We start from the raw sequence: 21,052 nt of genomic DNA, 5'->3' as shown, positions 1-21,052 counted from the left end.
TTGTTTATGGATTGTATCCAAGCAAAAGAAAGCTACAAGCAAACAGCATAAAACAAGCAAAAGGAGAGATACAAACAGACAGTAACAATACACAAAATTCTGTGGTATATGCATGGTATATATCCTATCATCATGTACGCCCAACCTGCTTTCTCAATAATTCCTTTTCATTTAATCGCTTCGCAAAAACGTGTTTGTGATGGTTGGCACGTGTCGGTGCATCGTAGAAGAGTTAAAATAGCAATAATGCAGCAGGGTGATCCATATTCGTACTGTAGCATGGCAAAAAAATAAAATAAAAAATAAAAAATAAATTGAATGAAGTACTCGCACTCGGGGTGGGTGTAATAGTCAAGAAATATTGATTAATTAGGTGGACCCATTGACCTAAAGAAAATTATATGAGGACCCTCTAAAGTGTTGTTTGTTTGCTTTCATATGGTTGTCATCGTAAACCCTATTTCCACATACCTTTGTTATACTTTCTTTCTTATATTCCTTTTCATCCTCCCAAATATTCCCTTCTAATCCTCCAACAACTTTGTCTACCATTTTGCCTGTATTATTAATATTAGAGATGTTATCCCCACATCACCTCCTCCTCCTTATTATTCTTCTTCTTCTTCTTCTTCTTCTTCTTCACACTCTACGGTCTCATTCACTAGCTAGTAGTGCCTAGTACAATATTATTATACTAACAATCTCACAAACCTAGGCCAAATCAACTAATTAAGCTTCCGTTTCTCCTTAACATATATAATTAATAATTAAACAAATCATTGCTCTGGCCCGGATATCGTTTACCTGAGAGGATTATTTCATTTTTCTAATCCTCTCCTCTTTAATGCATTCACCATATGTCGATATTTAAACCTGTCCTCGACTGCTACACAACGAGAGTTACAAGGCCCTATATATGCCCATGTCTTAATTTTAACTAATTAATTAAGTGAGATGAGGCAAGTCTACTACATTGAAAAGGTGAAAATTTTAAGGCATTCAATGCTTCAAATTAGTTTAATCGGTGTGGTATTAACGATTTAGCCGAAATGGCGTTATGAGTCTTTTCATTTCATCAATTTAAAAATACCTCAAAATACTTATCCTTTCCGAGTGCGCGTATGTGATTTTTCTTCATCTTCTTGAGTAATAATGTGGACATCTTTATTTGATTTGAGGCGCCTTTAATTTTATTCAGGACACCCTACTACGTAATTCTTTGAGTCATAATTAGGTACTTCGTTTTATCAACAAAATTTCTTTAATTCCATCGTAAATTATAAAATAATAATAATCATCATCATCATGAAGTAGTAATATTTCGCCATGACTTGATCCGCAATTATTAATAGCTGATATATATTTGGCCCATGTTAATCTTCACATGGGAAACTGCTTTATTCCTGTCACAAGTAATAGTAACAGTTAATGCATGCCTTCCACTCACTCAGAAAACCAACAAAAATTCCATATGCAAAAAGAATTACTCTCTCTCTCTCTCTCTCTCTCTCTCTCTCTCTCTCTCTCAACAACTGCTATTGCTCTTACTTAGCTAGGTGGTATCTTGGGGGTGTGGACCGTATGACAGCATAAATTAGAAAGGTAGATCGTTTCGTTATTGTAATGGTCTTTTGTGGTTAGTGATTTTTTTAATCAAATATAAATACAATTTTAGAATTTCTCCGAATAAAAGTACTAGATATAGAACATTGTTACAAACAAACAAGTTTATTTTTTGACCACGCATTTATAATTTTGGTTGTTGCATCCTATCATGTGTACAGTATATATCTCTCTATAAAAACAAAAAAAGTATGTCTTAACTAACCATGTCGGCAAGCAGTGGATCTAAGACTAGATTAACTGTTGGCTGGAATAATTAACAGTGAAAATTTCATAGCAATGATAAGGCAGTAATTAATCAGAAAACCTATTCTCGGACTTTCTTTCTAGCTGCTTTACAATTGTCAAAATGTTCCAGTAAAAACATAAGTTTCAGCTAGTACTGTTGATGGATGATGACTTTGCTTTTCACATAATAATTAAGTAAGCAAGGAGATATACCCATAATTAACGAAACGAACGACATCCAAATTTTGCAAATGGAATGATAAGCTTGTTTTCCCAAAACCGAGGGATAATGTTTAAAACTGAATTAAAGATAATTTGTTCTTTAGTGCACTAATCCAGTGATCTTAAATTCTCCCTTCATAGAATTGAGATTTTGATAGTATAGGGAAAGAAAGCAAATACGATCAAATCGTCGTTAAGAAAAAGAGAAGCCTAAATACGTACAAACACAATGGACCTCCGAGTCCTTCCGACCATGGAAATGGTATATAAAAGAAAAGAAAAAGAAAGCAGAGTTGTAAAGAGTGTCACTGTCTACTTGTTAATTAATACGAAAAAAAGGGCATCTCTAAAAGGGTGGCTGAGGATGATGGGTTTATATATATTGGGGTGATTCTAACTAGCAATACAAAATTATAAAGTACTTCTTCTTGCTTACAAATTTTGTTGGGGTATGAAAAGAGGAAGGGGTAAATAATAGCTATTTCTACTTTTCTCCTTCTTTTCCGGCATCTTTTCATTTATTAATTGCTTCTAAGGAAATAAATTGAGCAATGTAGGTCAAGTCAAGATAGCATGCATGTCTCCTTCTTCCGTCTTCAATACCCTTCTTCTGTCTGTCACACATTTTCAAAGAGAAAAAAAAAAAACAACTGTATAGATAAGTCTTTTGTCAAAGGGAAAAGCTTGGCTCCTTAAAATTGAGTTGGAGCTCCTCCTTACAGTCAATGTGATTTTGACACGTTTCAAATTTTTTAAAATATTTTTTTCTTTGTTGAAACTTAAGGAGCCAAGCCATAATGTCTATCAAATATATGCAATTAAGCCATGGGACTATGGTAATAGGATTAATTGCTATATATATGCATCGAATAATTTGTTTTTTGGGTGATAACATGGAATATTTTGCATCTGACCAATAAAAGGAAAGGAGAATTAAAGATGTTGTATGCATTGCATATATATGGAGTTGGGTACATGCGGGGGTAAAGATGTTTGTTGCTGTTGGTCTTGTGGAAATTAAATGACAATGCAAACAAAAACTGGACTGAAAACGAAGGAAGCTAGAAGAATAGACAGCAATGCCGCAACACTCAAATATGAATGAAATGTTGTATATGCATCATGCATGCCCTCCACTCCAGGATTTAATCATGCACTGATCATACATCAATCCATCTTCTTTACGGTGTAACTGCCTTAAAATTAATGATGACCATGGCAGCACCAGAAAAACATGGTGTTGTTGATAACTGCTTACGCAGATGAATGTATGTATATATATTAATATTGCCCCCTCTCTCTCTCTCTCTCTCTCTCTCTCTCTGCTTCTTCTTACAATCTTACCTTTCTTATTAGAAGCACCCTCGGCCACCCTTTTAGACAACTACCGGTCCACCATCTGGTTAATTAGTTCTATCTAGGGGCCCCTTTTCGAGCAAAACAACAGGGCACTGTGCAGGGTTATGAGTTTCAATTTTCAAGGTGAATTTCCTGTAAATTTGTAGTCATGTTGGATTTTGATCATCATGTCTTCTACTCTCTCTTCTCTCTCTCTCTCTCTCTCTCATCCATTAATTTTAATGTAGATAGGGTTTGATTGGATGGCATAAATTCTGTGCTGTTTGTGTTTGTTTTAATCTTGGTTTTTGAAGATGTCTCAATACACATACATACGTACATACATAGAATATATATCTGTGTCGTCCCAATCGTTCAAGCAATCCATCCATCGGATCCAATATACAAATATAATAGAATTGAGGCTTCGCTGCGTTAGCTAGCTAGTGTAGGTATACAGTACCATACAGTATGCATTCATTGATGACTTGGTAAAAGTTGCAAGTAGATGCAAATACATTTAATTTTATTGCTTGTAGCTACTTTTGCTTGTTTCATTATGCAATAATACGTACGTACGATTCCAGTAAAGTTATTGTTGTGATTGCAACACTCCACTGAAATTCCCAATACAGTAAAGGATGCACGTGCACATAGGCAAGGTAGATATTCAAACATTAATAATAATAATTATGATACTGCCTCCTCGCTTCTGTTCTGCATTTGAATGTACAAGAAATTAAAGATGAAGAATGAGTGAGGACTGAACATCCACAATTAAAACAATAATGAAGACTGTTTAAGTTTTGTGTTACCATTTGAAATCAGAGATTGTAAACAAAACAATAATGGTCTACTTCTTCTACTATACAGACTTTGACTCAACTGGGTAAATGCACCAACTGTCCAATAATTATAATAATATTTTTTATTTTGGGTTTGGTCTGACTTAGTTTTCTTACTGGGAATTGGAGTGGGAAAGTGAAATTGCAAAAGCCAAAACTCAAAAGAAAATAAGTGAGGGAGGGAGGGAGGGAGGTGCAGGCGACGTCAATTCCTAGGCAACAGTGGTCGTAGTATTAAGTGAGTTGAGTGGGCACAGGAAACAAAAGAAAAGAAATGATTTTGCAATCGATTGCTTTATGATTGAAGGAGGGTCAGGAGAGAGAGAGAGAGAAAAGGCCTCTACTTTATTCAGCAATTCCAACGTCTTTTTGACAACAAAAAGGGAAGGCCTACTAGCTAGGCTTTGCTAGTAGCAGCAGCAGCCTACTATGGATGATGTCTAATCTTTCTTTCTTTATGGTGAAAAAAATGGGGTTTTGCTTTGGGGCCTTTGAAACTTTTGTTTGGAATTTGACTTCTTTTGACTTTTTTTTGTTTCTTTTTTCCTATTGTTCATAAAGCCCGAGGCAACATTGAAATCAACCACCGCCCCCCCATCTCCCATCCATAGGTTGGTCATAATTGAGAATAGAATTGAATTGAATAGAATTGAATTGAACAAGAGCGAGTATATCAGAGAGAGAGAGAGTGTGTGTGTGTCAAGCATAAAACTGGATGTCACTGAGCTTTCACATCGCATAGAATACCGAGAAGGAAAGATGTAGACGTTCCCCTGCATGTTATATATATGTATATAATATCCCACAATTAACAAGCCAGGGCTGACTGCCAGTACTCAGAGAGAGCCTGTGATCCTGCGAAAGCCAGAGCTAACAGAGCTAACAGAGCCAACAGAGCCAACAGATGCAACTGGAAACTGGAAACCAAACCTACTACACTTGTTTTTTTCCTGCTTTCTTCTTTCTCATCCTCCTTCATCAGTTTGTGCAGCTGACACCATGAAATTAACTCCTTGTATTCTTGTACCCTCAACAAATTTAATATTATTTCCAACAAACAAAAAACATAATTAAATTACTTCTGTAATTTTCTTGGACAATTAAATGAAAATTTTCTTATAACAAGACGTATATATATATATATATTATATGTATATCATTATTAATTAATAGTGTCAGTCTGTGAGGTCAGGTTTGAATTGGGGGAGTAACATTCGTGAAGGTGGATGGAATGGAACCACCAGGGGCCTCCCTTCCTTCCTTGCTTCCACCACACCATCCACATATATAATAATTTATCAGACTGACCAATTTCAATTTCACACCTCCAATATGGAATTGAATTGAATGAATAGCTTTTTCGTTAATTATTTTATGAGGCCCTGTACTCTGCTGCGCATAACTAGTTGTTAAAGTTATAAATAGGGATGACATTGATAGGGTAGAGTTGGGTTACGTTACATTACATGCTACCTCAGCCTCAACTTCATTATTGCTACTTCAAATCAATTACACCATCTTTTATTATCAAAAGAGAATAAACGTATATGTATACGTATGGTTGGACGAAGACGATGCATGTTCTTCATTTCTGGAGTTAAATCGGCAACACACAGAAAGAGTTTCTTATCTTTCTTCTATAGTAGACATAAATTGAGCCAAATTTTAAATCGGTGTAGTGATGACAATTGGTGAATGAGAAAGTAGCTCCAGAAAAAGACTAAAGACACTATAAAGTTGTTTTCAAAATTAATGGCGATTTTGAAAACTGAAAATGAAATATGTTTCTTGAATTAAACTCGACTGTGCTTCGATAGTCTTGTTGTCTGGCCTAACGTGGCCCATATGCTTAAACTCCATACACAACCAAGCCTGCCTCAAGACAAGACCGTACGTTGGGCCATAAATCAAAACATGCTATAAACTAGCAGCTGACCACAGAAACATGGAAGGCTGGAAGGAAGCACATATTTCACTCAAACTTTTTAATCATCAAGAGGTCATTTAACAGTCTCTCAATGGCTTCTTCATCATGCCCACGTCCTTTGGTCTGCAATTTGATGAGGAGGGAGGTTCATCAATTATAGGTTTTGCAGACAAAAACATCAATGATGAAACGGAAATAAAAAAATACCTTGAGGGAAGGCACAAGTGACATGGCTTCTTCCACATTTTCAGGACAGAGATTCCCAATGACAGCCAGCTGCAGGGCAGAACACATTAACAAATTAATTTGTTGTTTTGAATGAATGTTTTGGTTTGGTACCTCGAATATATATTGGGTATAATAGTGAATCTCCCTAATTATTACCTCGAATTCAGCCAATTGGTATCTACTCAGGACTCTGAATGCTATTTATTAAGAATAACAACGAAGACTACCACATGTAATAGTGTATATAAATCAACAACAAGAAAGCAAGCAATGTAGGATACTCTCGAACTTGCTTTACAGAGCCCTGATTCGTGAAGCGACTGAAGCGCTTAACATACTGCAGTGATTTCTCCAACACTCTACACAGCCAGGAAAGGAAAATAACATCATCATCCATTTTGATCAAATATTATCATCATCATCATCATCATCATCATTTGGTTCTTGGTTCTTGGTTCTTATTTGGTTCTAGTACACAGCCACAACATATATGTATATATAATGTATGTATGGTAATGGTTACAATAATAAATATACGATACGAGATTACGAGATTACGAGATTACGAGATTACGAGAGTGTAATGTAAATCTTACTGAGGAAGTTGGGTCGTTGAATCGCCAGACATATGCTTCATCTGATCACATCTATGCTCAAGCAGAATGGCAACCTCACTATTCATTAAACATTTCGCCTTCAAGAAATCTTCACAACCACAAACTCAATGTCATTAACTTAATATATTCAAACTTTAACCTCACTACGTTTACAATTCAATCAAGGTCCCATACAAACTCATGTTTATATCATTCATATATACGCCAACAGTCATTCTTTCTTTCTTTCTGGTACAATGTCACATCTTCTATACTTCTTTTTCTTTATACATACAAAATTGATGGTTTTCTACCCTCTTTCATTGATACACAAACAAAACTTTAGGTATCATGATATTGAAAATTGACAAAACAGCCGAACAGCAGGTAAAACTCTGCCTAGGATCACATCGATAACAATGTCCAAAATTGTGCATTAGGGATTTGAAAACATCTTTGGGAAAATAATATTTAGATACCGTCTCCAATCTTGAGCTCTGAAGCGTCTTCCTCGTCTGATCTTAGCATGTTTGAGAGAGAGAGAGCTAAGGAAAGGATGTTTCTTTCTTGACGATGAATATAATTCTGATTTCTTCAAGAACGAATGTAATCAACCACAATCCCTAATCACCTATTCGTTTAATATAAGCTGTGAACTCTGGAACCGACCTCAAGTTTGGGCCAACATTCTAGCTGTGGTCCAGTCCAACTTCTGAACCCAACTCAAACATCTTTTGATTATGGGCTTTCATATAGGTTTTGGGCTATCATTTTAGATGCGATCCAACCCTTTTTTTACTCTATTTTTTTTTTCAAATCAATCCAACCTGATCCAATTTGTGCAGGTACTCATTCTCCCTCTCTTAAGAGAAAAACTTTTCTATTAGTAATAAAATCTTAGCTTTATTTAATTACTTTCATTAGTAATTATATTTTAATTATTATTTCTTTAGTGAATAATCAGTATTAAATATTTTAATTAACTTAATAAATTATATTACTTAATAAATAGTATATAAATTTTTTTTAAAATTTCTTTGATAAAATATTTAAATACTAATTATTCACTAAGTAAATAATAATTAAAACATAACTACTAATTAAACTAATTAAAAAAGAGAAATCAAGATTCTACTATTTTTATAAAGTATAGCCGAGCGGCTATACTGTTAAAATATTCTATTTATGGGGTATAGCTGACCGGCTATACTATTAAATATACTGTTTACGGGGTATAGCCGAGCGGCTATACTTTTAGAATATTCTGTACATGGAGTATACCCGACGGCGATACTATTAAATATGATAATTTATGGAGTATAGCCGTGCGGCTATACTTTTAAAATATACCGTTAAACATACTATTTTATGGGGTATAGCCGCCCGGTTATACTGTTAAATATTTAGCGTAAATATTTTTATGGAGTATGGCTGTCCGGCTATACTTTTATGGAGTATAGCCACGCGGCGATACCTTTACAATATTCTATGTAGTATAGCCGTGCGACTAGACTATTAAATATACTATTTATGGAGTATACCCCCTTGGCATACCTTTAAAATATTGTATAAACTATTAAAAACTTTTCTATTCTAGTTTCATTGTCCTCATCTTTCTATCACCTATCAACAAGAATTTTATAGTAAGTAAGGCTCTTAGATGAAACATTATCTCTTAATCGTTGGATCAAATTAATTAGGAGTTAGATTAAATGAATTAGTTTAATCAAATAGTTAAGAGAGAAGACATTATCTTATTTAAGGGCTTTAGATAAGTCCCTCACTATAGCATGACTCCACCTATTAAAGCATAAGAGAGAGAGATAAAAATAGGAATACAATGAAACGGAGAAAGGAAAGTATTTCTTCTCGCTTACCCTCTGCCTTTATTAGCCTTTATTAGGTTAAGGAGCCGTAGTAGTCATACTCAATAGTAGTTTCTTAAAAAAAAAAAAAAAGAAGGTAGTTTCAAAGAAACCAATTTGGCTCGCTTTTAGGTGATGATGACGTCTGCCGTGTCATATTCTGAGTGGGGGAAAACAGAATTCCCGATCTTGGACTCGGATCCTCCGAATATTCTAAACGGCTCTAGCAGTTATGCCAGAGGCATATTCGCATCTCATCACTGCATCTTTCTGAAATTCTGATGCATGCACCTGCATGATTATAACAAATTCTGTTGTGTGGTTATAAATAATTGGGTTTTTTAATTGCAAACCTCTTGTGTACTGCACTGTCTTCAAAGTTGAAACTGTCTGTTCTAACTATAGATTTATAATCCATGAAACAACATTATGGTCATGAGTCATGTTCATGTTCTCTCTGTCAAATCAAACGCAATCAAATTTAAACCAATACTTATATATAATAAAAAAAAACCAAAGAAAAAGAAAGAAAGAATCACTCAGCAGCACTAAATTACAAATTTTACACCAACATCAGTTGCTGGATGAGAAAATATGCTGTCATCATCTTCATCATGAATCATAATTATAATTAAATGGCCTTGTTTCTTACTTAATTACCAACCTTGCTATTATATAAGAGGCCGCAGGACTCTTTAACTCTTTACTCTTGCCTCAGTTTCATTCATCCATACATACAGTTATTAATTTCCTTATAAACTCCGGCAGAGCCATATCAAATTATGGCTATACCTTACAAAAATTCCAGGACCTTGTGCTTTTTCTTGATCCTGAGTTTTGGCCTGTGTCTGGTAATTACATCTGCAGAGCTTGAGAGATTCGAACATCCCACCAAAGAAGATGGATCACTTAGTTTCTTGGTACTTGGTGACTGGGGGAGAAGAGGAGCTTTTAACCAATCTCAAGTTGCCTTTCAGGTTCCACAACTTCTAATGCTTCTTGTCATTCATATATTCTACTCATGATTTCTGGCAAGGTGCATCATGTGAAGCCACAGCCACTCAAGAACATACTTTCATAAAAAAAAAAGTTTTACATAGTAAGAAAAAACATATAACAGTATACCTTGTTTCCCTTTGTTGTTTTTCTTCTCTCTGAGTCCCCTGCCTGCATTTTCTTGATTGCTTCAAGTGCAAGAATTAGTCAATCTAATCTGTGTTTGCTAAACAAATTTGTGGTACGACTACTTTTGTAGATGGGAAAGGTTGGAGAGAAGCTTGACATAGATTTTGTGGTTTCGACGGGCGATAACTTTTATGATAATGGATTGGCAAGCGAACATGACACAGCATTTGAGGAGTCATTTACCAAAATCTACACAGCAAAAAGCCTGCAAAAGCAGTGGTACAGCGGTAAGTTCCAAATTTCCAATACTCGAAAGAAAGCTTTTAGTTATAAAAATTTCAATAAATTTGTTTTTGACTTTGATAACTTTGAATGCAGTGTTGGGCAACCATGACTACAGGGGTGATGCAGAGGCTCAACTGAGCCCTCTTCTTAGGAAAATTGATAGCAGATGGATTTGTTTGAGGTCTTTCATTGTCAATGCAGGTGAGCATATATTATACATACTCTTAGTATCAGTTTTTCTACACAAGAAATTGATATCTGTAAGACTCAATCATAACATAAGCAATTTCGTCCTATCTCTTTTTCCCCAGAATTAGCAGAGATTTTCTTTGTGGACACCACTCCTCTTGTCAATAAGTACTTCACAAACACAGAGGACCATACTTATGATTGGCGAGGCATTACCTCTCGCAAGGATTATATTGCAACCTTATTGAAGGTATATAATATATATATAATTAATTTTCTGCTACCATTTTGAATTTTGAGTATCTTTCTTACCTAAAATGTGCTTAATCATTGATGATGCTTATTAATATAAATAATGATGTTGTAATAGGATGTCGAGTTTGCACTGAAGAAGTCGTCTGCAAAGTGGAAGATAGTAGTTGGTCACCATGCAATTAGAAGTGTTGGGCATCATGGTGATACAGAGGAACTTATAAAGCAGCTTCTCCCAATCCTTCAGGTATATCTGTCAAAGCTTCCAATTCTAAAGCAAAGGGTTAATTTTATGCTGCTTTCTTGTTGAGATGAATGGATGTAAAATAGATGCTAACTCTGCTAAATCCTTCATAAATCTTAGGCCAATGATGTCGATTTTTACATGAACGGGCACGATCATTGCCTAGAACACATTAGTGACACAGAAAGGTAAGTTCAATTCAGGTGTTTCTTAAGAATGGAAGAGTCTGTATGTGCAACTAAAGCTGATTGAAACTGGATTTGTTGCAGCCCAATACAATTTCTAACAAGTGGAGCAGGGTCCAAAGCATGGAGGGGAGACATTAAGGGGTTGAACAAAGAAGGGCTCAACTTCTTTTATGATGGTCAAGGCTTTATGTCTGTGCAGTTGAATCCCACGGATGCAGAGATCGCTTTTTATGATGTTTTTGGCAAGGTTTTACATAGATCGCATTCTTCCAAGCAGCTTCACCCATCTACATAAATTAAGTTTTGTACCTCCAGCCTAGAAGCCTAGAGGGAAGATATTATAGCTTCAGATTCAGATTCAATGCAGCCGCATATAGTTCATATTATAGATTGTTGCCAGGACGAAGATTCTGTTAAGATTTCAGAGGGACGGATCCTTGGCCCACCAATAGCAACATCGATATTGTCCCCAACTTAACCACCTGTTTAGCAGGTGTGGGGTTTTATACAAAAGGCCTCGATGTTATTAGGAGTGGAACTATTTATTATATGGGACTTTCTATTTTGTTAAGTTTTCGATGTGGGACTCGTGTATTCTTCAACACTCCTCCTCACGTGGGACCACTTTTTACTGGGCCACACGTGCAACCAATTCCACATCGTTCACTTTTTATTTTTTATTTGTTTTATTTTTATAATTTGGGGTTTGTTTGATTTTGATTCAATTTGGGGTTTTTTTTGTTTGATTTGAGTTTGTTTGATTTGGTTTAATCGGGTCCAGTCAACCAACTTGACTCTGATACCATGTTAAGATTTCAAAGGGACGGACCCTTTGTAAGATCCCACATCAACCAACGAAGAGTGAGTGATGTGCCTTATATGTGCACACCCGCATCCATCTAGCACGAGGCCTTTTGGGAGCTCACTGGCTTCGGAGTCGTAGGAACTCTGAAGTTAAGCGAGTTGGGGGCCAGAGCAATCCCAGGATGGGTGACTCACTGGGAAGTTGCTCGTGAGCTCCCAGAAACAAAACCGTGCGGGCAGAGAGGGGGGCCCAAAGCGGACAATATCGTGCTACGGCGGAGTTGATCCCGGGATGTGACAATTTGGTATCAGAGCCACTCTGTCGTGTGGTGCGAGTGTGCCGACGAGGACGTCGGGCTCTTAAGGGAGGTGGATTGTAAGATCCCACATCAACCAACGGAGAGTGGGTGATGTGCCTTATATGTGCACACCCGCATCCATTTAGCACGAGGCTTTTTGGGAGCTCACTGGCTTCGGAGTCGTAGGAACTCCGAAGTTAAGCGAGTTGGGGGCCAGAGCAATCCCAGGATGGGTGACTCACTGGGAAGTTGCTCATGAGCTCCCAGAAACAAAACCGTGCGGGCAGAGAGTGGGGCTCAAAGCGGACAATATCGTGCTACAGTGGAGCCGATCCCGGGGTGTGACAATTATTATAAGATCCCACATCAACCAACGGAGAGGGAGTGATGTGCCTTATATGTGCACACCCGCATCCATCTAGCACGAAGCTTTTTGGGAGCTCATTGGCTTCGGAGTCGTAGGAACTCCGAAGTTAAGCGAGTTGGGGGCTAGAGCAATCCCAGGATGGGTGACCCACTGGGAAGTTGCTCGTGAGCTCCCAGAAACAAAACCATGCGGGCAGAGGGGGGGCCCAAAGGGGATAATATCGTGCTACGGCGGAGCCGATCCCGGGGTGTGACAATCAGAGCCACTCTGCCGTGTGGTGCGAGTGTGCCGACGAGGACGTCGGGCTCTTAAGGGGGGTGGATTGTAAGATCCCACATCAACCAACGGAGAGGGGGTGATGTGTCTTATATATGCACACCCGCATCCATCTAGCACGAGGCCTTTTGGGAGCTCACTGGCTTCGGAGTCGTGGGAACTCCGAAGTTAAGCGAGTTGGGGGCTAGAGCAATCCCAGGATGGGTGACCCACTGGGAAGTTGCTCGTGAGCTCCTAGAAACAAAACTGTACGGGCAGTGAGGGGGGCCCAAAGCGGACAATATCTGTTCTATAGGATCGTACCTCTGTATCCTTGATTTCTAAGGAGACAGGAATCCCAACTTGGTTGATGAATCAAGACCGTACGATCAGAGCGTGATTAACAGCTTCTAGTTCCTTAGGAACCAAATAGCCGTAGAGGATCATTCTCAGCTGGGTGACTGGCTGGGGTGGTTGTATCGGTTGTTTGACAGGTTCGCCTCTTCTTTTATTGTAAGATCCCACATCAACCAACGGAGAGTGGGTGATGTGCCTTATATGTGCACACCCGCATCCATCTAGCACAAGGCCTTTTGGGAGCTCACGGGCTTCAGAGTCGTAGGAACTCCGAAGTTAAGCGAGTTGGGGGCCAGAGCAATCCCAGGATGGGTGACTCACTGGGAAGTTGCTCGTAAGCTCCTAGAAACAAAACCGTGCGGGCAGAGAGGGGGGCCCAAAGCGGACAATATCGTGCTACGACGGAGTTGATCCCGGGATGTGATAATTTGGTATCAGAGCCATTCTGTCGTGTGGTGCGAGTGTGCCGACGAGGACGTCGGGCCCTTAAGGGGGGTGGATTGTAAGATCTCATATCAACCAACGGAGAGTGGGTGATGTGCCTTATATGTGCACACCGCATCCATCTAGCACGAGGCCTTTTGGGAGCTCATTGGCTTCGGAGTCGTAGGAACTCCGAAGTTCAGCGAGTTGGGGGCCAGAGCAATCCCAGGATGGGTGACTCACTGAGAAGTTGTTCGTGAGCTCTCAGAAACAAAACCGTGCGGGCAGAGAGGGGGGCCCAAAGCGGACAATATCGTGCTACGGCGGAGCCGATCCCGGGGTGTGACACCCTTGGCCCACCACTAGCAACATTGATATTGTTGCCAATTTACCCACCTGTTTAGCAGGTGTGGAGTTTTATACAAAAGGCCTCGATGTTATTAGGAGTGGAACCATTTATTATACGGGGACTTTTTATTTTGTTAAGTTTCTGATGTGGGACTTGTGTATTCTTCAATAGATTCAATTACCAAATGTTCTTATTTTTTAATTAATGTCCCTCATTTGGCTGCATCCTTAATTACCAAATTGGTTGATTTTTTCGACCGCTACAGTTATATATGCCAAGATTATCTTGCTCCATACAAGTACAACATTTTAAACAAAACAAGGAAACCCAGATTCAAGCTGCTTCTCAAATATGTTATCTGGAAACAAACAAACATAATTAAGGATGTGTTTAGCAGAACTTCCTGCCAACTGATCCATTCTTGCGTGGCAAACAACTAGAAAGACAAAATTAAGCCAAGAAATATATGGTACATTTTCTAAGACTGAGACACGCCAATAAATCAAGAGGGTAACATGATACGAATGTGGTCATTTAATTTGAAACTTTGGCTCCATCAGCCAAGTTTGTGTCTTCAGGCTCAGGACACAGAGAGAGGATTCTCCGCTGGGTCCACTTATTGTCACCTAATTGCCAAAGGACATAAACCTGGAAGACAAAAACAAGATTTAGGAAATTGCTAGGAAACTGATAAGAAAGAAACCCTAGCCAGGATGGGACCCAGCGTTACCGCAAATTTACTGCACTACCTTGCAGATATGCGGCCCGCTGCTGCTATATCTTAAAGTAGATCGGTGGGTCGACGTAGCATTCACTTTCCTTTGCATTGCATGTTATTTTTACATTTGTGTATGGGACATCTTAAAATTAGAGTGTAAATATTGCACTATATATGGTCTTTAGATCATTAATTATCACCTACTGTGTGTTTGTACAGCCACTGAGAAGAATTAGCCTATATATATACACTCAAATTTAGAAGTTTCATCATAGTTTCAACCATCTCTGCTTTCTCTCTCTCTCTCTACTCTCTGCTCTCTCTCTCTCTCTCTCTACTCTCTGCTCTCTCTCTCTCTCTTGCATCATAGTTCCAAATCAGAACATTGGTTGATTTCGATCATTAACAATATCCGGCCATGTCCATGGGTTTCCTGTGGCTGTGGGTGGTTATTTGCATGTACAATATTATTTGGTTGAGCTTTGTTTCTGTGTCGACAGCCGAGCTTCAGCGATTTGAGCACCCTGTCAAAGCCGATGGGTCACTTAGCTTCTTGGCGATTGGTGATTGGGGCAGAAGGGGTGCTTACAATCAATCTCAAGTAGCTTATCAGGTTTTATAATCTCTCTTCACTTCATCCATTTTTATCCATCTTTACTACAAAACAAACTAGACTCCACAGACTTTTCTTCTCTTTAATCTGTTTATCAATATGTTTATCATAGACAGACTCTTGATCTCTTCTATCTACGAAGTTTCTTAGTTTCCTTATAATTAAGCCTCGTTTGGTTCTTAATTAACAACAGAGAGAAGATTGTATTTGCTACTTACATAATAAAATTAATTATAATTTATAGGGGAACTGTATGCTTAACTTGGTAACTTAATTTCCTTCCCCGCCTTAAATTTGCACGGTTTAATCATGTTTTCTTTAATCTCCAGTTGATTCCTATTTTCCACACAACCTCCTCAAGGAATAGTAGTATATATTTCCTGTTCCTTTTATGTGTTATGTGTTTCTTTTACATACTGAAATAGTCTTGATGAGAAGCTCGCTCTCTCGCTCTCTCTCTCTCTCTCTCTCTCTGTGTGCAAGCTAATTAAGAAGCTGCAGAGAAAAGGTACCACCTAACGAACAGCTTTGTTCCTGTGCTAGCTGCATGATATGCATGAAAAGTTTCGTCATTTAGCAGGACGGATTAGCTTTTTCTTTTTGAACGGGATCATTCTTTTTTACTTGGCATATTCCGCAAAAGTAAAGGACAAATGTGAATTGTGTTGCATGTCCAGAAGCCATTATGTTCCAACAACTCATCACTTGCTGCTCCATGCGTCACCCTCCTTTTACCGCTCTCTCTACTTGTTTCGGTAATTAGGTGTCAACACCAGGAGAAGGACATATATTTTGAGATGGGATTTCAGGTTCAGATTTTCCCAACGAATAAATACAAGCCATATGATATGTTGCAGCACAGGGATAACATTCAGCTCTTTCTTTCCAGAAAAAACGATAAGAAAGAAACAAAGAAAGAAAAACTATTTTCATGTGAGAGTTTTTTTTTTGTTGGTTTGATAGGTACCATCCTAAAGTAAACTAAATACAATTAGAATGTTAATTGCATCTATAAACTTGGAATTTATTGGAAATCCTCCGTGGAGTATCAGTATGTGGCCTGGGATTTTCTTCTTTCTTGGTTTCGTGGTGCTCTGTTTCCTCTGTTTCCAAGGGGGGCAAGGGATTTCTGGAGGACAGTAGACAATAATGTTGCGGTGTTTTGTAATGAATTGTAGATGGGAGAGATTGGAGCCAAATTAAACATAGACTTCGTGATCTCTACTGGGGATAATTTTTACAGCAGGGGATTGACCAGCGTAAATGACCCTGCATTTGTGGAGTCGTTTACTGAAATCTACACTGCTAAGAGCCTCCAAAAGCAATGGTATATTGGTGAGTTCAATTGCACACAAAACTGACTGACTCTTCTCATGGAAATTGGCATAGGCATGGCGCTGACTTTGTTTTCCATCTTATCTCCTTCACTTTGATTCTGGGGAACTCTCAGTTCTTGGCAACCATGACTACAGGGGAAATGCTTTGGCCCAATTGAGCCCAGTCCTTAGGAAGATCGACAGCCGCTGGCTTTGCCTCAGGTCCTTTCTTGTTAACACAAAAATTGCAGACTTCTTCTTCATCGACACCAATCCTTTTGTGGACAAGTACTTTCTGAGGCAAAAGCACTACCAGCATGACTGGAGAGGTGTGCTTCCTAGGAAACAGTACACCTCCAACCTCTTGAAGGTTCTTCTCATCATCTTTCTCATTACAACATTGGATCCTTTCTACCATCATATTCAAACAGTGCTTTTCATTGTCCAAATCTAATACATTGCTTTTGTTTTGGGAACAGGATCTAGATTTTGCATTGAGAAATTCTTCTGCAAACTGGAAAGTTGTCGTCGGACATCATACAATCCGAAGCATAGGGCATCATGGAGACACCAAAGAAGTAGTAGACCAGATTCTTCCCATTCTAGAGGTAACTTCATCTTCATATATTTCATATATTTTTTTGTTTAGTTTTTGTACAAGCGATAATCTAATCTATTCGTATTTTTATTATGATTCATTATGATTCAGGCAAACAACGTTGATGCGTACATAAATGGACACGACCACTGCTTGGAACACATAAGCAGCACCAACAGGTAAACATAGCTTTAACCGTTACTAGTTCTATTTATCAATAAATTGAATTGTTTCTTAAAAATCTCACTAGTTGAAGTTGTTTACGCAGCCAAATCCAATTCTTGACCAGTGGTGGTGGGTCGAAAGCATGGAAGGGTGACATTAAAATGAAAAGGGATGGGTCCAAGTTTTACTATGACGGGCAGGGTTTCTTATCTGCACAATTTACAGAGACTGATGCTGAATTTGCATTCTACGATGTATCTGGCACACTTCTGCATCGTCTGAATCTATCCAAGCTTCTTTACGATTCCATGTAGAGATGTCAAGACAGACTCTCCCCTAAGCGTTCTCTATGAAATAAAATTACCCACGTTTTATCTTCTTGTAACTTCTTGTATCAATGAAAAATCCTCGACACGCGAACAGAAAAATTACACAGTTTCAAAACCCTGCAAAATGGTCCGGCTCCACACTTGAGATCAAAGTAATAAAATCCTACCTATTTCTCCACACAGCACGGACAAAGGCAAATCTTGAACAGTTTATATATACACAGCAATTAGCACCAAATACAAATATTTGGTATTTTCACTAGGCCTACAGTCAATATCCCATTATGGTATGTAATGTTGTGCCTCCACACGCACCACCAAGTTTGCAAGGGCAGGATCTTCACTCAACATAACTCAGTTTGTAACAAAATGATACCTGGAATCCACATAACTCTCAACATCCCAAAGAAAAGAACCAAAAGTCACGGCTTCCAGAACAAGTCTCCTCAAACCACCAAAGCTAATTTTGACGTGATCATCCTTGGAAGAATCAACAGTCCCCTGAGGTGTTATGACAATATCAGGTCTTCCAAACAATGCCTCGGTGTGCTTTTCAATGATGCTAACAGCCTCTCTCGATCTAATTGTTGCATACCTATGAAGGGTCTCTCCATCAAAAGACATCACATAGGTCCGCAAGCGGGATGGCTTAATTCCATTACCAAAACCCCCAGGACTGATGCCTCCACCCCAGGAAGTGACTTCAGGATGGGAAGCCCCTGCTTGCAAAGACTCCTCTTCACCACCAGGCCTCATGTCCTCCCCCACAGATTTCTGAACATTACTGTCTTCGGCACCCAGTGCATTTGGAAGGATCTTTACTGTCTTCTCCAGCTGAAACCTCTGGTCAACCCGCTTGAGGAAGTACCCATACATTACAGATGCTGCATAAACCTGCCCAACTCTGAGTTTGCTTATCTGTGCTAAAGAGGCTGAGTCACCCAACCGACTTCCTAGGATGAGAGCTAGGTGGTTCTGGATCATCTCATAGGCTTCAGGTGAATGAAGTTGCTCAAGCTTGTCCTCTTCACTTGGCCATGTATCAACTCGACCAGAAAGGTCTGAAGCAGATGGGGTAAGGGCAGGTATCAAAGAAACATTAGCATCCATGAATTTTTGCACCACCAAAGTGTACAAAATCTCTTCAAGAGCCTTTCTCCTTTCAGTAGCCTTAACCTCGGCAATTCTCCTGATATTGCAGAATAAGTTAATAAAGGATCAATATATCTCTTCAAAACTACATTTATCTATTTAGTCCCATATAGCAAATGATGGAGGAGGCGAGGCAAGGTTAAATCAAAATAATAAAAAAAGACTGCAAGTTCTGTTTCTTTATTTTTCTTAAATAAAAAAAATCTTTTCATCATGTCATTTTCTAGATTGTTAAGAACAACAGAAACTTTCTTGCTAAAATTACACAAAAAGGTCAAACTTTTCCTTTCCTTTATTCTGATATTCGTATGAAAACAAAACATTTAACTTATGGTTCAATTTTGTAGCTTAGCTTGACTTAATTGAAAACACAATTGGCTATTCCTCAATCGCAAGATTGCAACAAACCTGTACAAAACGAGGTCAGTGCCAGAAGCAGAAGGCTCTTCCTGCTTTTGCTCAGTGTCGCGATCTGTTTGAAGCTGTTCAAGCTGCTGCTCAACTGCACTAGGCACAAGATGCGGGTGGCTTATCATTATCTGAGAGAGGAACTGTCCAATTGGTGACTCCAGCTGAAGTGGGGCAATTGGAGAAGTAGAACCTGTTGAGTCCGGAGATGGAGATGCAGCTGCTGCCCTAACGACCAAGCATCTCCTACTTCCAAAGCCCATTCTCCAATGACCCACCTTTGGTTGAGAGATTGAAAACTGGTGCTGCTAAACATGAAATAAGATTAAATATTACTCAACTACAACTCCAAGCTCACCAATCCAATAAACAAAATGAGGGTCCATCTGTCACAGCTAGAAATATTCTGAAAGGGTTGAAAGAAAAATCAATCCAAAACCCTCAAGTGTTCCGGAAAGGGGTCATCTCCTACCTCCAAAACCCGTTCTTTGTGTATCAATCTAAAAAAGATATGTGCTCTTTTCTCTTTTATTTGTGGAAAGACATTAAAGCTTATGCTACAAACAACACAATCTAACCATACCAACTAAAAGTCCTACACTCCTAATCAAGATTTAATCTTTCACTATTTAACAGAAACCCTAGAATTCTCATCAATTACCAGATCAACTTATTTCTCGCGACACACTCGGGATCATGCATATTGTATAGACCCAAGACCCCAAACCTACCAAGCATATTAGAAACCGCATTAGGAAACCAAATCCCCAACAACAACAAAAAAGTACCTTGATTGAGAAGTGAAATCCAGGACTCAAACGCAGAAAACCGGCGGGACCATTGGCCGCCAAATTACCCGATCTGCCAATTGAATTGGAAGGCCTAAAGGCCGCGATTGATGATTGGACAACGCTCGCCGTGGCTGCTGCTTCCATCTTCAGCTCTGCTAACCCAACCCTATAATTTATGATTAAAACTGACAGGAAGATGAAAATCTGATTCTTTTTCGCTTAACAATGAAAACCTAGTTAGCAAAATGGGAATTCAACAGGACTTGTGGAATTCATACCAGTGAGCAAAATTTATAGACAGAGAGAGAGCGTGTGCGTGTCTATCTGTGTGTTACGTGTAGGGAGACGTCGGCGTTTACAATTCAAAGGTTTCTGTGGGCGTAGTGCAAAATTGCCAATTTTTACATTTTGTGATCCTCCTTTATCCTCCATCTGGAAATAGAGACAAAATAATGGGAAAATAAATAAAAAATTATGTGCATTATTATTTCTTTTGTGTGGGTATAATAGGGGCCAAAGCCCAAACAACATTTTCAACGAGACATATATATATATATATATTTGTAGAGAATATCCTAAGTTTTTTTTATTTTATTTATAATTTGTAAAGCAGGAGAAGATCCTAAGTTTATGACTATTTGGTGGGATTTAGTTTTTATTCTGGTAGAGAAGCTCCAAATAAGTTTATATTTTAAGTGCAAAAATATAAAAACATGGCTGTCTTAGGACTTTCCAGTTTCATGGCTTCACCAAACCTTGTAGAATAACACTATGGGCTCATTTGGGAGTAATTCATAATAGATTTGAATTACTTTTGGGAAGAAATACTTTCCATTTCCTTCTCCATAAGTGATTTTAAGTAATTCTGGAGAGAAGCACATTTCACGTGCTTTTCCATATAATAACTTAAAGTGATTATTTATAAAAGTGATTATTTGCCTCTCCAGAATCAC

The 21,052-nt window shown here is 38.4% G+C and overlaps 4 protein-coding genes across 5 annotated transcripts; 2 read left to right on the top strand and 2 right to left on the bottom strand.

The window, feature by feature from the left end:
• LOC18776203 (DNA-directed RNA polymerase II subunit 4) lies at positions 6,026-7,612 on the bottom strand. The gene is made up of 6 exons (XM_007210702.2): positions 7,487-7,612; positions 7,008-7,116; positions 6,693-6,770; positions 6,568-6,601; positions 6,391-6,459; positions 6,026-6,306 (listed from the first exon to the last, which is right to left on the bottom strand). The coding sequence occupies exons 1-6, from the start codon at positions 7,533-7,535 to the stop codon at positions 6,229-6,231; spliced, it is 417 nt and encodes a 138-aa protein (XP_007210764.1). The 5' UTR covers positions 7,536-7,612; the 3' UTR covers positions 6,026-6,228.
• LOC18776205 (purple acid phosphatase 17) lies at positions 9,179-11,553 on the top strand. The gene is made up of 7 exons (XM_007209277.2): positions 9,179-9,849; positions 10,128-10,284; positions 10,376-10,483; positions 10,594-10,721; positions 10,842-10,970; positions 11,088-11,155; positions 11,237-11,553. Exons 1-7 carry the CDS (start codon positions 9,655-9,657, stop codon positions 11,448-11,450), a joined length of 999 nt encoding a protein of 332 aa, XP_007209339.1. The 5' UTR covers positions 9,179-9,654; the 3' UTR covers positions 11,451-11,553.
• On the top strand, positions 14,929-17,926 carry LOC18776757 (purple acid phosphatase 3). Its single transcript, XM_007209279.2, has 6 exons — positions 14,929-15,340; positions 16,519-16,675; positions 16,791-17,026; positions 17,136-17,264; positions 17,366-17,433; positions 17,523-17,926. Exons 1-6 carry the CDS (start codon positions 15,146-15,148, stop codon positions 17,731-17,733), a joined length of 996 nt encoding a protein of 331 aa, XP_007209341.1. The 5' UTR covers positions 14,929-15,145; the 3' UTR covers positions 17,734-17,926.
• Positions 17,902-20,497, bottom strand: LOC18776481 (UV-B-induced protein At3g17800, chloroplastic). 2 transcript variants are annotated; one of them, XM_020563560.1, is made up of 3 exons: positions 20,097-20,497; positions 19,309-19,613; positions 17,902-18,937 (listed from the first exon to the last, which is right to left on the bottom strand). In XM_020563560.1, exons 1-3 carry the CDS (start codon positions 20,241-20,243, stop codon positions 18,103-18,105), a joined length of 1,287 nt encoding a protein of 428 aa, XP_020419149.1. In that variant the 5' UTR covers positions 20,244-20,497; the 3' UTR covers positions 17,902-18,102. The 2 variants fall into 2 exon arrangements, with proteins under 2 accessions (XP_020419149.1, XP_020419148.1); XM_020563559.1 differs by having other exon boundaries at positions 19,309-19,616; positions 20,097-20,474.

The sequence above is a fragment of the Prunus persica genome, chromosome G5 (assembly GCF_000346465.2).
Source record: "Prunus persica cultivar Lovell chromosome G5, Prunus_persica_NCBIv2, whole genome shotgun sequence".
Lineage (NCBI taxonomy): Eukaryota > Viridiplantae > Streptophyta > Magnoliopsida > Rosales > Rosaceae > Prunus > Prunus persica.
The sequence above is the reverse complement of the archived record's forward strand: the minus strand, read 5'-3'. Positions and strand labels throughout refer to the sequence as shown.

Excerpts from the sequence above, each read along its gene's own strand:
- LOC18776203 (XM_007210702.2), bottom strand. The coding sequence starts at position 7,535 with ATGCTAAGATCAGACGAGGAAGACGCTTCAGAGCTCAAGATTGGAGAC. Across the intron at positions 7,117-7,486 it reads AGAGCTCAAGATTGGAGACG|ATTTCTTGAAGGCGAAATGT; the intron begins GTATCTAAATAT and ends GTGGTTGTGAAG. Across the intron at positions 6,771-7,007 it reads TCAACGACCCAACTTCCTCA|AGTGTTGGAGAAATCACTGC; the intron begins GTAAGATTTACA and ends CTGGCTGTGTAG.
- LOC18776205 (XM_007209277.2), top strand. The coding sequence starts at position 9,655 with ATGGCTATACCTTACAAAAATTCCAGGACCTTGTGCTTTTTCTTGATC. Across the intron at positions 10,484-10,593 it reads GTCTTTCATTGTCAATGCAG|AATTAGCAGAGATTTTCTTT; the intron begins GTGAGCATATAT and ends CTTTTTCCCCAG. Across the intron at positions 11,156-11,236 it reads CACATTAGTGACACAGAAAG|CCCAATACAATTTCTAACAA; the intron begins GTAAGTTCAATT and ends GATTTGTTGCAG.
- LOC18776757 (XM_007209279.2), top strand. The coding sequence starts at position 15,146 with ATGTCCATGGGTTTCCTGTGGCTGTGGGTGGTTATTTGCATGTACAAT. Across the intron at positions 16,676-16,790 it reads CCAAAAGCAATGGTATATTG|TTCTTGGCAACCATGACTAC; the intron begins GTGAGTTCAATT and ends GGGAACTCTCAG. Across the intron at positions 17,027-17,135 it reads ACACCTCCAACCTCTTGAAG|GATCTAGATTTTGCATTGAG; the intron begins GTTCTTCTCATC and ends TTTTGGGAACAG.
- LOC18776481 (XM_020563559.1), bottom strand. The coding sequence starts at position 20,243 with ATGGAAGCAGCAGCCACGGCGAGCGTTGTCCAATCATCAATCGCGGCC. Across the intron at positions 19,617-20,096 it reads GATTTCACTTCTCAATCAAG|CAGCACCAGTTTTCAATCTC; the intron begins GTACTTTTTTGT and ends TTTCATGTTTAG. Across the intron at positions 18,938-19,308 it reads ACTGACCTCGTTTTGTACAG|GAGAATTGCCGAGGTTAAGG; the intron begins GTTTGTTGCAAT and ends CTGCAATATCAG.